General features: G+C 40.8%; 1 protein-coding gene across 1 annotated transcript; it reads left to right on the top strand.

The window, feature by feature from the left end:
- On the top strand, positions 1 to 8,221 carry LOC134547771 (sulfotransferase 6B1-like). The gene is made up of 7 exons (XM_063391895.1): positions 1 to 261; positions 1,967 to 2,100; positions 2,763 to 2,852; positions 3,499 to 3,625; positions 4,403 to 4,497; positions 4,998 to 5,154; positions 5,980 to 8,221. Exons 1-7 carry the CDS (start codon positions 60 to 62, stop codon positions 6,108 to 6,110), a joined length of 936 nt encoding a protein of 311 aa, XP_063247965.1. The 5' UTR covers positions 1 to 59; the 3' UTR covers positions 6,111 to 8,221.
- Positions 8,222 to 13,244: the final 5,023 nt, after the last annotated feature.

Here is a 13,244-nt window from a genome sequence, read left to right as displayed (position 1 = left end):
TTCTCCTTCTGCACAGCATTTCACACTGTGACAGTGCCTGTGTGTGAGAGAGAAGGAGAATGGATAAGTCCAGGAAAGCATTTGTTGATCTCGTAGATAAGGCACTAGCAGCTGCCAGCTCAATGCATCGTGATGAGCTGCTTTTTTCTTACAAGGGAATTCTGTACCCTACCACTGTTTGCAGTCTTGAGGTATTCAAAGCCTTGGAGTCTTTTGAAGCTAGAAGGGATGATGTAATTTTGGCAGGATACCCTAAATCTGGTAAGTATATTTTATTTTTTTCGTAAATAAGGCTCTGTGATAACAGGTATCAAGGTTTGTAATAAATATATGCATTATATATTATACAGTACATAATATTATGTGATACTAAATATTCATATTTAGAATGTTCACAAAGTTTTGTAAACGTGATTTCATTTTCTAAAAGCACAACAAGCTAATTAGGAATATTTTGTATTGAAAGTTATCATAGGATGGAGAAAAAGAATCTAATTTTCTTCTCTATAGCATACAAAGATTTTTCTCATCTTTACTTTTCATAGTTATGAAGTTAAATGCAAAAGTGGATAGAATCAGTTCTTTGCTCCAGAGATTACTAGATCTCTTGATATTACACAATCTGCTCTCACACTATTGTTTGTAAAGAAAAGAGCTCTATGTTTTTACACAGAATGTAACTTTGTATTCCTTGAAATGCTGCATATTCTATAGTTTGTTTCCCATAGATGTCAGGAAATAGCTATCAAAAATATATTTGTAGTCCTTAAAGTGATTACACTGTTCTTTAATTACTGGGAAATCAAGAGGTGATCTTTGCTAGCGTTGCAAGTTTACCCTACATATTTGCTCCTTCTGCCTGAAAGCACTGGTCCACAGGAAAGCCAAAGGTTTGGATTCGATGTATGTTAGATGTCTAATATCTACTTTAATCCAGCTGTTCTCTCTTCTGTGAATGGGTTCACACTGCCTTACAGCAGATAGGCACTGCTGACAGGATTGTGAAGTTCTTTCTTTTTTATTGTCTTTTCTTTTTGAAGAAATGTTATGCACTCGAGTGCAGTTGTTAAGACTGCAGTGAGAAAGGTGTAGGCACCCAGTGTCCAGAAGTCAGGAAATTATAGAGACGGGTGATCTATGCAGGCTCTTTGATATTTTTGAACAAAATATAATAAATGTGTATAAGAAATGTCACTTCATGGAGATTTTTCCTATTGTTAAAGAAAATGAGTGCACAATTTTCAGATCTAGTTCTGCTGCTGTGTTGAAGTACTGTGACCCATCTTTCTTCCTAAGGTTATCCAGCTCTCCACAAGACCCTTCATACATCAGGTTTTAAAGGCTCTCCACCCCAGTCTCGCTTATATTTGTCACAATAAAATTGATAACGTTAATGCAGTTTTCCTACTTGAATCTTAGTGGTTCTTCTCCCTTTTTTGTTAGTTTACAATATACAAGTTAATTGATGGTGTACTGATGTGAATGGTCCCATTTCAAGGACATTCAAATCTGATCCTACTTTCCTGGTGTTAATTCCTCTTTTGACCCAAACCCTAAAACTCTGCACCTAGAACACCGTATAAAACCGCACAAATTTTCCCCTGTCAGATCTCTCCATTTTCTCGCTCAACTTCCTCCTCCTCCACGGTCTGGGGGAAATAGAAATGGATCCTTGTCCTTATCAAACAGAGGCCTGTCTCGTCTGTTTTCCCTGCCAGTGGCTTGTACTTCCCTGGACACGATGGTCACTGTTGCCATATGATGCCAAGCTGGAGAAATATGTGCTTAGGAGGAGCAAAGGCAGGAGCCTGGGAGGTGATTGAGCTGAGAGTCAGCTGTGATTGTATCACCTGAAAGAGGCCAAGGAACTCAGGTGGTCGTACTGCCACCTCTTCACTTCCCTGGTAAAGCCATTTCTGTTCATTCTCAAAGTTTTACAAGCAATTCTGTATTTTTCTTCTTTCAGGCACCAACTGGCTGAGTCAAATCTTAACTGACCTGATAGCCATATCCCAAAAGAAAACACCGGGTGGGGAAAGCAGTGCAAATGCTGAAGAAGAATTCCCCTACCTCGAAGTTGGAGATACTGAGAAATATGAGGTGGGAACAGAATATGTATGGAAATGATCAGCATTATGTGCTCCAAATACTGAATATATGATGTATTAATTACTGCATTGTTTGAGAAGAACATTACTGCTTCACTTCATGTGGCATCTGGTCAGGATCATTCTCATCTGGACTGTCAAATAGTGAGGGTTAAATGAACACTTCAGTTGGAGTGAGAGGAGCACATCCCCATGAGATACGTAAGAACTTCAGGAGTTCAACACAGCATCTTCTGTATTTAAGAAGTGCTTCTTGAAGTGTCCAAGAGTGAAATATTAGCTTTTGTCTCTTTTACTAGCTCTTCCTCCTCATCCCCTCTCTCAGTCCTTGAGGAGCTTCAGCTTTCACATAGCTGATCTGTGCCCTACCTCTAGACCTGAATCTTTGTCTAACAGAAGGGAAGAAAATTATCACTGAAGAGAACTAACAAATTTTAGTTAGTTTAGGGTAGTGTTGTTCCAGTGGTTCATGGGCTTTTTAAGACTCAGAGGTGCTCAGAGCAGCCCACTAATATCCGAGGGCAACACTCAGAAAGAAAACCAAGGTCCAATGACTGTTGTCAAAGTTTATCAAGGTAATATTTTAGCAGAGGTTAATGACAGGAATTCTTGTACTATCTGAACTGTCCACTTTCCTCTTTCCAATTCTTAAAGCGAATGACCAAATTACCATCTCCAAGATTTATGGTTACTCATCTCCGTCCTGAAAATCTTCCCAAGTCTGTCTTCCAAAGGAAAGCTAAGGTGAGTATTGATTTTAATGTATTAAAAGCAGACACTTCAACAGATTTTGTTTTTAAGCCCATGTAGTCCTTTTCTGGCAATTTTCAGAGTCACTCCTATACTTAAGTGTTTAGCATGGCCATTTCTACAGGACTGTTGAAGTCCTGCCACTCATCTCACTCAAGCCCAGCTGGCCCTTAATGGCACCTTTGGGACAGTTTCCACAAGAGATTTGCAGGGCTTGTACAAATCCTCCAGAGGCCAAATGTATTTAGACATGATTTCCTGTGGGAGGAATTTTATGGCATTGTTGCAAATGAGAGTTTCCATTTGTCAAATTTCATGGAGGATTTATATATTTTTGTATTTTCCCTTCTACTTAAATGATGAACTATGAACTTTGTATTGAGCAAAACACTCTTGGATTCTGCATAAATAATTTGGTAAATCTCTAAAAGATAGTAACTATAGGCAACCATCTTCTTCTCATGGTATCAAAGCAAAGTTCAATCCTGCACCTTCTGAATTAGGAATGAAATTGCTACTTCTGCGAATAGCACACAAGGTATTAGAAATCCTTAACTGCAGTTATAAAGTATATTATTTTTGTTTCTTTTTAAACTGCTATGGTCTGGTATTTCTTTCTCTATAAATATTTTTTTTCTAGATATTGTTACTGATTCGTAATCCGAAAGATGTAGCTACATCTTTTTATCATTTTTGCAATGGCCTGGCTACTCTTCCCTCCTATGAGACCTGGGATGATTTCTTCACAGATTTCATGACAAAGAAAAGTACAGTATCTTTTTTCTGTCTGTGTCAACTGTGCAATGATTTGTCTTTGTCTTAAAAGCCTTGTACTGTAGTAAATCAGCTTCATTAGGATTTTTTTGGTTTACGGTACAGAAGCAGAGATTGATAATAGAGAAGTAGAAATCCGAACAGAAGTTTAACATACTTGTCTTACTGCTTGAGGGTAAACATTTATTAAGACTGCACTTCCACAGACTTCTTTAACCTGTGCAAACTGCTATTTTTCATGGGAGAAGCAATTCTTTCTTATCTCTTTCTTTGTTCCCCATTGCTCCAACCCTCCTGTGTCCTTCATCTTGTGTCCATGGAGATCTATCATCACCTCCATGCCAAATTGTTTGAAAGGAATTACTTGGACTAAGTCAAGTGCATTAAAAAGTGAACTAAGTCTAGTGCATTAAAAAAGAGGAAAAGTAACAGCATTAGTTTCAAGATATGAGTTGGCATAGCTCATGGCCAGCAGACAGGAGGGTTCAGAAATGTTTAAACAGGGTTAAGGCAGTCTTACAATATGGTCTGCAAGATGACAACTTTTTGGTGGACTCACAGATATCTTGAAATACTAACAGTACTTATATATTTCTGCCTTACAAGTGGTATCATACGCCTGAGCCTGGAGCAAAACGTGTAACTCCCATAGAAGGGTGTAATCTCTGCCATAGATATGATTAATAAAGCCCATGTCTGAGACAACTTAATGAGTAAAATTTGTATAATCTTAATTTATGCTTCATCTAAGGATTCTTGGTTTTATTTAGTGGCCTGGGGATGCTACTTGGAATATCTTTCTGAATGGAACAAATATGTTGATCAAGAAAATATTATGACAGTAACTTATGAAGAGGTGAAAGAGGTAAGGTTATCAATGGTCGGCAATAGTTTATACTTCAAGGGACATTTCTTGCTGAATCAATTCACCATTATCGGCATGCAGGGTATCCAAAATGAATGTGAGACAGATTCTTGTTTTAAAGGAAGAAAAGGTGAAATTCAAACTTCTAAACTTTCTTAAAAGTTTGCTTGTGTTTTTCATTTCTCTGTGATATAAGCCCAAGTAATTGTAAATGAAAATTTACAGGAATTTTTTGGGGGAGGACATTTTATGTTTTCTGCAGCGTAGATTCTGCTCACCTGTAAATCCTGTAAAATATTTTGTAATCTACAGAAAGGAACCTCATTTCTCCTCTAAAATTGTTATGGAGAAGAGAAACACTATGGACCACTCTAGTCCTGGTGAACTCTATGAATATCCTGTGCATGCAGGCAGCAGAGAGATACAGGGAAGTGTAAAGACCTTGGAAAGCAGCATCATTTGTTTGAAAGTCTTGTCATATGTTCCATTCCTCTTTCTAGAATCGTGCCCTGGCTGTGAAAAACATAGCTACATTCTTTGGAATTCCTCTGACTGAGGAAGAGCTCCAGCTTGTGGTAGAGAGGAGCAGCTTCCAGTCTATGAAGAAAAAGTCAGACAAGACCCATGGCGCAGTGGGCAATGTTCTGTTTCGCAAAGGTAGGAAGCTCCAAGTGGCTCAGAGGTAGAAATGGCACACTCTCAAGAACTTGGGGCATGCTTTGGTTCTTTTTTGTGCACTGATATTAACATTGCAAGTTAGGATCAAGCAGGTGATCACTGCTTTGCTTGAGAAGACTGTTCAAGGAAAACAAGGATCACCTACTACCCAGCCATTAGAGGCCTACCTGAGCAGGCAACACTGGGCCAAACTGAGCGTGAGTGGTGTGACCACACTTCTTAGGAGAGTACAGGAATCTTCTGAGATAGCCACTGCCAAATGCTCCCTCTTACCTGTTAGGACTAAGCCAAGCAAGCAGGAATCCAGGTGCACACAAGAGAGGAAACAAAAGGGAACAACTTTTTGCAGTGTAGTGTAGGGGACATGGACATGAGTAGGGCAGCGTGGTTGTCAGAATCTATTTCTGCATTTTGCATTAATGAAGAAACTGGATAAAAACTCAATTTGCCAAAGGAGCAGAAACCCAGCTCTGCCTCCTGGCAGATGATTCTTAGTCAATTCTTCATGACTTTCCACTTTGCCAGTCATAAGTGACTATTACAGAGAGATGTCAGGAAACAGGGGTTCAGGCTGTCTTTGTGAACACAGCCAGCAAAAGAGGAGTACGTTCTTTTGCATTATAGCAAAAGATGATTCCCATACATGTAACTCCTGTGATTTCACAGAAGTGTATTGATGTAGAAAAATGTTTCATCTGGAAAATGGATCAGCAATATTTAGTGTAGAATGCATTAAAAAGGACAGATCTCTAGAATAAAAAGTAAAATTTCTTGTTTTTCAAGATTTTTTTTCCTTGTTTGAAGGTTGTGTAAGTGACTGGAAGAATCTTTTCAGTGAAGATCAGAATGAGAAAATGGACAAAGCATTCGAAGAACGTATGGCAGGAACGAAACTCGGGAAAAAGCTGAAGTATGATGTGTACTGCAAAGCCTGAAGAGTAATGAAAAGTGGTTAGACCAAGAACTTTGCAAGGCAGACTCCAATCATCTGAATGCTGTATAAGAGAAAACTAAATCAAACGATGCAAGCACCTTAGGATTACTGTAAGAACCATTGCAGCAGCCTTTACAGTGACAGCGAGGAGTAATGGCCTTTTGTTTCATGGGGAGATCTTTAGCTACAGCCATTTCCTGAAGAAGATGTCAACTAATCATGTTTACAAAATACTCAACAGCCCTGTTCTAGTTGTCAGCTGGAAGGAAATGCCCCTTTTCTTTCTAGCGAAATTCTATCATTCTAGACTACTGATAATCATTTAGTAAGCAGATTATTTTTTTCTTCAAAAATGTTTCAAATTGGGCAACATCTTCACAGAAAGTATCACTAGCAAAACGAGGGATATGACAGAAGCCTAATGACAAAGGAGATCTTGCATGAATTCAGCACAAACTAAATCAAAGCTGGAGGGAGGAGAAAGAAGGGGAATGTGGATCAGAATTCTTAAGGCTTTTCATCTCTCAGACTGCAAAATGTCAAGACGGATTTCAGATTATGGGCTGATGTTAACAGGCAAGATTCTCTCAGAGGCATTGCTTTTTATAGGATCACAGAGCAGCCCAGGTTGGAACAGACCTTGAAAAATCTACTGGCACATCTTTTCATGAGAAAGGGAGCCTAGATGCGATTCTCTCTAGATATCATATCATGACAACCTCCAGCTATGGGGATTCTACCACATTCCTGGATGTATTCGTCCAGCGAATGATTGTTGTTGCCATAAAGAATTTACTTCATGTATCAAGATGAAACGTCTCCTGTGTCAACCTGAACCCACTGCCTGTTTCCTTCTCCGAGTGGTGTCTCATGAATAGGGAGCATTTATCCTCTTTTGTAGCTGCCCTTTAAGTCCTGGAACCTGCACTGGAAACTCAGGTTGTCCCTGAACCTTCTAAACTTCCTGGTCCTGCCTTGGAACCCCTGTGTTTTGTCTGTGTCTTTCTTGAAAATGCCTCTCCTGAGACAGTGAGATTGTCAAGAGTGATGGTGCGAGACATTGCTGCACCCAGCTCTCTTATACTGCCGTTGGCATTTGCCTCTGTAGACACAGTATTTCAGACTTGTCCTGGGACCTGTTCTGGAAAAAAAGGCAAAATCAGGTTCTGTGAGTGTAGCTGGACTAAAACCAGGAGAAACCCCACCCAATTTATAGGTCCATCACCTAAGCAGATAAGATGTAAAAATAAAGATAGAGTTGTGAAGAATAAAATATTCAAAAGCTGTTTGTTTCATTCTTCTAAAGCTGGTTGGTTCTGCCTGGACATAAGTGGACCCGCAGAGTATTGTAAAGAAATAGGAATGCTAGAAGTAATGCTTCAAATATTTAGAAAAAATGAATGGATTCAAAAGCAGAGAACCAGGAAGTCCTGTGGCAAGCCATCTTTGAACAATTCCAAGTTATCTGTAAGCAACCAGAAAGGTACCAGATTCCTGGAGATCATAGGTGATAGCAGTGTTGAAAATCCTGAGAAGGAAGAACCAAAATAGAACAATCACCTTAACTTGATACATAGAAATGGAGTTGCAAAAATGACAAAGCAACTGCCCATGGAAGACTGTGAAGATAATGAAATTGTAAATATAAATCACGCTAAAGAAGGTTGTGATTATTCTTAAGTTAAGTTACCTGTTGAATAAGCCACTGACAGAAAAAACAAGAGGTGTCAGCATCGGGGATGACCTGAAATTATGTGACTAAAGAGACACAAATTGATGTGGAGATGGCAATGTAGAAAGGTTATAGAAATGAAAGTTCTGCAAGTAGACTGGGAATGTTCTTGGAAATTCACAAACAGCAATAAGAGCCATTCCAGGAGCACTGTCAGCAGCAGCAATACTTTCAGAAACATGCACTTGTTCACATGGATGTGGGATTGCATTTTATGGAAATGGTTTGCTCTGGCTCACCCCTGGAAAATGTATGGTTTATCCCAAGTCTGTACCCTCCCTGCAGTATCCTGCATCTGTAACCTCATTGGCTGGAGAATGTTACCGCGCCCCTTTGAACCTCTGTGATAAGAACGCCAAGGCAGAAGGCTCTGCCCCTCTTGCCCCTTTTACCCTGGAGGCGTCTGGACGCTCCCTTTCCCTCTCCCCCTTTTCCCCTCTCCCCTTCCCTTCCCCCCTCCCTCAGTGAATAAACCCTCACCTCATCAGCACCCCACCGGCATCTGAGTCTCTTTGCCTGCCAGCACGGGAACACCACGACCCCATAAGACCCCGGGGGTCTCTGGGGGGCACTCCCCAGGGACCCCCCCTTAAATTTAAACTACAACACATGGATATTATGAACTTGGTTGAAATAGGATGCTTCTGGTCACCATGCATATGCTGGTTGACAGGAGCACTGGGAGTACAATTTAAGCAATAACCTTTAGTGCTGACTCCTGAACATGTTCAATACTGTTTCTAACACTGGTGGGCAGACTAATATCATAGACTGTATCATAAAGGAGTGACTTTTAAGCCTGGGGATCAGAGTGCTGAAAGTGCTGGGAAAAATGGCAAAACAATTTGAAACATAACAACTTGAGAAGGTTAGGAAACACACAGTTTAGTTAAGGTAAAAGTCTCTATTTAGAAAAGGGAAGCCAAAGGAACAGGTACTTGATGGGGCTAAATCCATCAGGCAGCAGTTGCCATAGAAACACCAGAAGAATCACACTCAGCAAGGACTGACATGATGACAGTGCGGGAAAAAAAAGGCTCAGATCTTATTCTGGTCTGTCTGATCTGATTGAAAACAAGAGCGTGACCTGCTTTTGTACTTTTATCCTCTCTTGTGTCATCCCAAGACTTGAATTCAGTCTCTTTGTGCCTTTAATCTCACTCTGAAGGACTGAGCTAGGTAACGCCTGTCTTTAGCTCTGGACATTGCCTTACAGTGAGTGACTGGACACAGGACAGAGCCATGGCCTGTAAGGAACCTATATCCTGGGATATGTATCCATTAATGGAGTCACCAGCAAGCCAAGTTGAGATCCACTGTCAGGTGTCCACTACATACAAGCTCCTTGTCCACTTAGGAAATTGTACTGCAATAATTCCCAGTTATAAATGTTTCAAGAAATATCCTTTACAGGTCTTTCTTTGGTTTAATTAAACATTTTTAATCCTATTAGTCGTTGCCCCAATAGTTTTTGTTCCTAGTATCAGTTGCATCAAAGACCATATGTCAGTGTTGTCAGTCTCCAGGGAGTTCTGTAATGTCAAAAGGGGTTAACAGAGTACAGAGTTAATCAGTGACTTGCACCTTCACCCCTGAGGGAACACCCTGGCAATTTACTCCTGTGTTGCAATAGGGCTTTTCTGCATTGTGCAAAGACAGCCTGTATCTTTCTGGGAAGATTTACACAGGGATACAGCCATGACCGGAAACAGTGAAAGAAACCTTGAAGTAGTGGACAAATGTTTTTCAGAGGGTGCCAAGATGGCCCCGGAAGACATGCTGTTTTCCTACAGGGGTATTTTATACCCAGCTACAATTAGCAGCCCAGAGACTTTGGAAGCTCTGAAATCCTTTGAAGGCAGGAGTGATGATGTGATTCTAGTAGGTTATCCTAAATCAGGTAAGTGTTTTCTTGCTCAGTAGTCAAGTACACAGTGCTACAATCCCGAAGTTGGTTATTTAATGCCATAATTTAACACAGCAATAATTCCTGAGAAAAACTTATGATGACATCAGACTTCAAAGAATCATGAATTTAAGTGTAAGGCATATCTGGAGCTCAAATAATATAACCTCCTGCTGAAAGCAGGGGAAAGACCTAACCTCCAAAATTAGGTTTGGTTGTTCAAGGCCTTGTCCTGAAGGGTGTTGAAACTTTTGAGGATGGAGGTTCACTGCCCACTGAAACCTCTTGCAGTGTTCTCCTACAACAGTGATTTTTTGGGGGCTTGCATTTTTCCTTGTTTGTTTTTACATCAGTGCAGTCAGACATCCCCTTGTTGTGAGAGAGTCTCTGTCTCCATTATTTCCTCCAGTGGTGGAAGAGTGCAGTGAGAGTCTCCCATGCCTTTGTGCTTCTATCTCCTGCCTGAGCAAACCAAGCCTTTCTATGCAGTTCATTTGCTCCAGCTCCCAGTAGTTTCATGGAAATTCAACAAGATTTTCTCCAGATTCTCAGTACCATTTGTGCTTCAGTGTAGGAACTGCACACAGTATTCAAATGGTGAACAAACCAGTGCCAGCTAAAGCCAGATGATCACATCCCTTGATATTTGACCACACTTGCTAGTAAAAGAAAGTATGGTGTTACCTTACTGTCTGCAAGAGCAATACAGGGAATATATCCTGCTCATGAGAGCAGAACTGCTGTTTCCATATTTTACAGCAGTGCCAAATGCAGGTGATTCCTTTGTATCTAAGTGGAGGGAAAGACATGAATGGCACAAGGATTTTTACATTTTTTTTCTCTCTCTCTCACTGTGGGCATTTGAGACTCCTGAAGTTTTCTTCCTATTGACTAATTTTCAGAAAAAGAGGAAATTGATCTTTATCACATTATTTTAGTGTGCTGGCTCTAGAGCTGTACTTAAGCAGAAATGGTTTATATGTGTAAGGATCCACCTAAAAACTGCAAGAGGTGTTGGTTGAATGTTGCCGGGAATCGGCCAGAGTGAAGATCGCACTCAATATGAGTCAAAGATCTTGCTCGTTTATTCAGATATTTGGCTTACATTTGTACTGTTCTAAGCATATCATGCTCCTAACTCTGAACATCATTGGTTAAACCACAGTGTTCACACATCCTTGCAGTACACATGATTGGCTTAGAAGCTCTGTCCACACGGCTGGATGCTGTGAGCCTTCTCCAAATTATGGTCAATGCATCCTGTCTAGCATCCTATTACAGCTATTGCTCCAAACTTTACTTCATCCTTATCACATCTAAAGAACAGTTCAAGGACATTTCAACTTCTACTCATCCTTTAGACTAAAAGCAGGATTGTGCACATATCCCTGCTTTTCCCGCCATGCATCTACAGTGGAACACTGAGATTTGGCTCTCTGAAGCCAGTCCCTCAGCCATTCTCTCCTACCTGCAGTCAAATGTTCAGCCATTTCCAGGGCTCCATCACCCATGACAGTGACATGGTGAGACAAGTGACATAGCTCTCAGTATAGCTGTTTCCTTCTTCTTTCACCCAGTTTTATTTCTGCACATGACTCCATATGGAATAGAATACTCTTTGGGTCCATTGGGGTCAGCTGTCCCATCTGGGTCCCATTTTAATTTCTTGTGCACCTGGAACCTACTCCCTGGCAGGTCAGTGTGGGAATCAGAAGCAGCCTTGACACTGTGTAATTACTGCCTAGCAATAGCTGAAAAACATCTCTGTGTTCTCAACACTGTTTTCAGCACAAATTCAACACATCGCTCCATATCAGCTACTATGGGGAAAATTCATTCCGTTGCAGTGAAAACCAGCACAGACACGTGTTGTGACCATCATGAAAAGACCCTACTAATGAAGACAAAAAGAAAAGATGAAGGAGGATCCTTGTAAATATTAGAACACATTAGTTCTGTGGCCCAAAGAGGTCTTTAGAGAAGTCAAGATAATCAACCCTGATGTACTGAGGATTAGTTATTTTTCATCTCTGTTCCTGTACTTTCTATATTGTAAAGACAAGATTAGTAGTATCATGCAGGTTGGTACATAATTTGTTTAGTGGCAATTGTTTCCTACCTGTCATGTAATCCTGACACGATCAGTGAGGTGCAATCATGGAAGGCTGTTCCTCTGCATTTCTTTATGTGTTTATAGCCCCAGACAGCAGCCCCTGCCAGTCTTCAAATGATCTCCTGCACTGATCATTGTGATGGGTCTTCTTCACACCAGGTCCTGGGTCTGAAGCTCTCCTGGAACAGCCACAGAAAGGTCCTGGACAGGGTCCAGTCTCTTTTTAAGAGTCCTTAAGTTGCGTTCCTCTTTGCCTGAGCTCCTCGGAGGTTGTGGAGAAAGGCCTTTGATGAGCTGATTTCGTGGGAGTATCTGGGCAGGGTTCTGTTTGATTCCTCCTTCATTGCTTTGCTGTGCTCCTTTGTGGGTGTGCAGGCAGATTTTGCCATGTAACCTAGGATATCCTACCACCCTGGGCTGTGTTTGAAGGCTTTGATTCTCCTCTGATCAGACACACACTAAATTATCCAAAGGGGAAAATGCCACATATGACACATTTTCATTATAGAGCAAATTCTGCTTTAAGCCCTGCTTTTCATGGGCTCATTCAGAAGCCCAGGGAATGTCCCTACCCCTGCAGGCTTTTCTTTCCTTTTCACTTGTTGTTGTTGGTGTTTTGGTGCAGATGAAAGATCAGGGGAGTTTTAAGGTACATTCTTGAACGGATCAATCTTAGTGGGACTATCTGAAAACTGAGTAGGTCATTGTAGAGAACTAACTTATGGAAGCCTTTTCCAGAGTTTTACTGGGATAAATGCAGATCCTAGAAATAGATATAAAAACACACGTCTTCTTATTTAGCACTTGGGAGCACATGTTTTGAGGCTTTCATGTTTTGAGGTGGTTTCATTTTTCAGGGAATGGATCTGCATAAGCAGATCAGTGCCCTAGGTAAGGGCCAGCTGGCACTGTCCTGTAGCTATCACAGAAATGTTGCCCACCTCCTTCTGCCAAGCTCCACAATCAGGAAGGACCAGGTCTGGTAAGCATGGGAAGTCAGAAACCTTCAGAGAAACTGTAGTGGCTTGAACATCAAGTACCATTAATCTGGAGACAATCAAATCCTTTAATTTGTTTCTAATCTCTGTATTTTTAAAGCTGCTTCTTGGAAATTTTTAAATCAAGAGATGCTTTTTTGTCAATCTCCAGGTTCGCTGTTTAGCAGGATCAGAGGGTCTTGTGTCACCTGGATGGGGCTAGGTACACTCCTCCCATCTCCCAGCTCAGGTGTCATGGCAGATGGCTGTAGGAAAGGCTCACATTTCTAAATCTTGATCCTGCTTCTGTTTTCATCAAGAAATTTAACTCCCCTCAAACACCCTCCCCATGACTTATGTTTTCTGCTTGTTTTATTTTTTTTGTTTGTTTGTTGTGTGTTTTTTTG

The sequence above is a fragment of the Prinia subflava genome, chromosome 2 (genome assembly GCF_021018805.1).
Source record: "Prinia subflava isolate CZ2003 ecotype Zambia chromosome 2, Cam_Psub_1.2, whole genome shotgun sequence".
Classification (NCBI taxonomy): Eukaryota; Metazoa; Chordata; class Aves; order Passeriformes; family Cisticolidae; genus Prinia; species Prinia subflava.
The sequence above is the reverse complement of the archived record's forward strand: the minus strand, read 5'-3'. Positions and strand labels throughout refer to the sequence as shown.